The sequence below is a fragment of the Eimeria tenella genome, genomic scaffold (genome assembly GCF_000499545.2).
Source record: "Eimeria tenella Houghton genomic scaffold, Eth_scaff1537, whole genome shotgun sequence".
Taxonomy (NCBI): Eukaryota; Apicomplexa; class Conoidasida; order Eucoccidiorida; family Eimeriidae; genus Eimeria; species Eimeria tenella.
The window spans coordinates 1-2,373 of NW_013544003.1; the positions used below are offsets into that span (position 1 = coordinate 1).

The 2,373-nt window shown below is 57.3% G+C and overlaps 1 protein-coding gene across 1 annotated transcript; it reads left to right on the top strand.

Annotated features, from left to right (window-relative positions):
• Positions 1–381: 381 nt before the first annotated feature.
• Positions 382–2,340, top strand: ETH_00005995 (uncharacterized protein; the record flags this gene model as incomplete). Its single annotated transcript, XM_013379178.1, has 3 exons — positions 382–1,602; positions 1,928–2,053; positions 2,254–2,340. 3 exons carry the CDS (start codon positions 382–384, stop codon positions 2,338–2,340), a joined length of 1,434 nt encoding a protein of 477 aa, XP_013234632.1.
• Between the last annotated feature and the right edge of the window lie 33 nt (positions 2,341–2,373).

Sequence of the window (2,373 nt, forward strand, 5' to 3'; positions counted from 1 at the left end):
GGGGCCCCCCTTGGGGGCCCCTGGGGTGCCCTCAGGCCCCGGAGGCTTCAGGGCCTTGCACTCTTAGTTTACTTCTGCTGCGTCGCCCTTTTTGAACAGCTGGCGCAGCAGTGTGCTGCAGCAGCAAGCCCCGCAGCAGCAGCAGCAGCAGCAGCAGTACCTGCTGCTGCAGCAGCAGATTTTGGCTCGCTGCTGACAGCTTCCACTCTGGAGGCCCCTGTGGGGCCCCACGCACACTCCGGTGTATATACACTTCAAGATGCTGCTGCGCAGCAAGTGCAGCAGGCTGCTGCTCTGGGCGGCCAGCTGTACGTACAGCTGGCAGGGCAGCAGCAAACAGCAGCAGCAGCAGCAGCACCTGCTGCTGTGAATGTGATGGTAATGCCGCACACTCAAGAAGGAACTGCACCAGCAGCAGCAGCAGCAGCACCAGCAGCAGCAGCAGCAGCAGCAGACCCTTCCCTCGAAGCACTAGGTGCAGCAGCAGCACCGGGCGCGCTGCTGGCTGGGTCTGCAGCAGCACAAACCGCAGCAGCAGCAGCGGCGCCAGCAGCAGCAGCAACAGTACCAGCACCAGAAAGCCTAGTACTTTTGCCTGCAGCAGCACCAGCAGCAGCACCAGCAGCAGCACCAGCAGCAGCAACCGCAGCGCCACTAGCAGCAGCAGCCCTATCGGACCCAGCGCAAGGGTCGTTGCTGCCAGGGACAGCAGCAGCAGCAGCAGCACCAGCAGCAGCACTTCCGCTAATGCCTGCAGCAGCACCAGCAGCAGCATCGCCGTTAACATTACCAGCAGCAGCAGCTCCTGGAGCAGAAACAGCAGCAGGGACAGCAGCAGCACCATTAGCCGCAGCGCCACAAGCAGCAGCACCACTAGCAGCACCTGCTGCAGCAGCAGCAGCAGAACCAGCTGCCCCGCTAGCTGCTTCAGCACCAGCAGCAAGAACAGCAGCAGCACCAGGAGCAGCAGCTGCTGTCCTTCTCGCTGCTGCACCAACAGCAGCAGCACCGCTAGCAGCAGCAGTGCCGCTAGCAACAACAGCAGCACCGACAGCAGCAGCGCCGCTAGCAGCAGCACCAGCAGCACCAGCAGCAGCAGCGCCGCTAGCAGCAGCAGCACCAGCAGCAACAGGAGCAGCGCCAGCAGCACCAACAGCAGCGGCACCGCCAGCAACAACAACAGCACCGCTAGCAGCAGCACCCCTAGCTGCAGCAGCAGCACCAGCAGCAGCAGCAGCACCAGCAGCAGCAACAGCACCGGAAGCAACGACAGCCCCAGCAGCAGCAAAAGCTCCTTCAGCTTCTGCACACGAAGTTGCTGAGAGGATGAGAGTGCTGGAGCTGCTGTCAGGTACTGCTGCTGCTGGTTCTGCTGCTGCTGGTGATGCTGCTGCTGCTGCTGCTCCGCTTAGCGGCAGCGCAGCAGCGCAGCCAGCAGCTGCAGTTGGGGCCGGGGAGGGCGCGGAGGAAGCAGCAGCAGCAGCAGCAGCAGCGGCAGCAGCAGCAGCAGCAGCAGCAGACGGCGCAGGTGTGGGCCCGCTCGCTGCTGCAGCAGAAGAGGCTCCTGCTGCAGCAAAAGACGCTAAAGGAGACTCCCCAGGGGTAAAATAAAAAAGGAAAATAAATAGTGTAAAATAAATAAAGACACACACTTAAGGCAGCAGCAGCAGCAGCAACAGCAGCAACAGCAGCAGCAATAGCAGCACGAGCAGCGCCAGCAGCAGCAGCAGCAGCAGCAGCAGCGCTTTCTGCATTGCACATAAGAAGCGGCCTTTGCCACCATTTTGGAAGGAACAAAAGACACCAAAGTGTGGCCGAAAAAAATAAAAAAAAACTAAATAAAAAAGATAAAGAAAAAAGAAATAAAAAGAAATAAAAAGAAATAAAAGAATTAAAAAGTAGAAAAGAAATTGTTGTTTGTTTTCAGGACTTGAAGACCTGCTTCAACCGCTGCAGCTGCACTCCTGTCATAATTGTGTCTTCGCTGCTTTTCGCAATTTGCTGCTTTACTGTTTTCGTCGCCACTGTCCTCATGGGCACTCTTTTCTCCAAAGTAGGGTTTAGGGTTTAGGGTTTAGGGTTTAGGGTCTAGGGTTTAGGGTGTAGGGTTTGGGGCAGGGGGGAGTAGGGGTGGGGGTTTAGCGTTTAAGTTGAGGGTTTAGGGATGCACGCTTTTAGGGTTTAGGGTTTAGTGTTTAGGGTTTAGGGTTTAGGGTTTAGGGTTTAGGGTTTAGGGTTTTGTTTTGTTTGTAGGGTTTCGCTTCCTCTGCGTTCTTCCACGGCGGCGGCTACGCGCTTTTGGCTGCTTCGGTTGTGGGTAAGTGCTGCAGCAGTCCCTAGGGTTTAGGGTTTAGGGTTTAGGGTTTAGGGTAT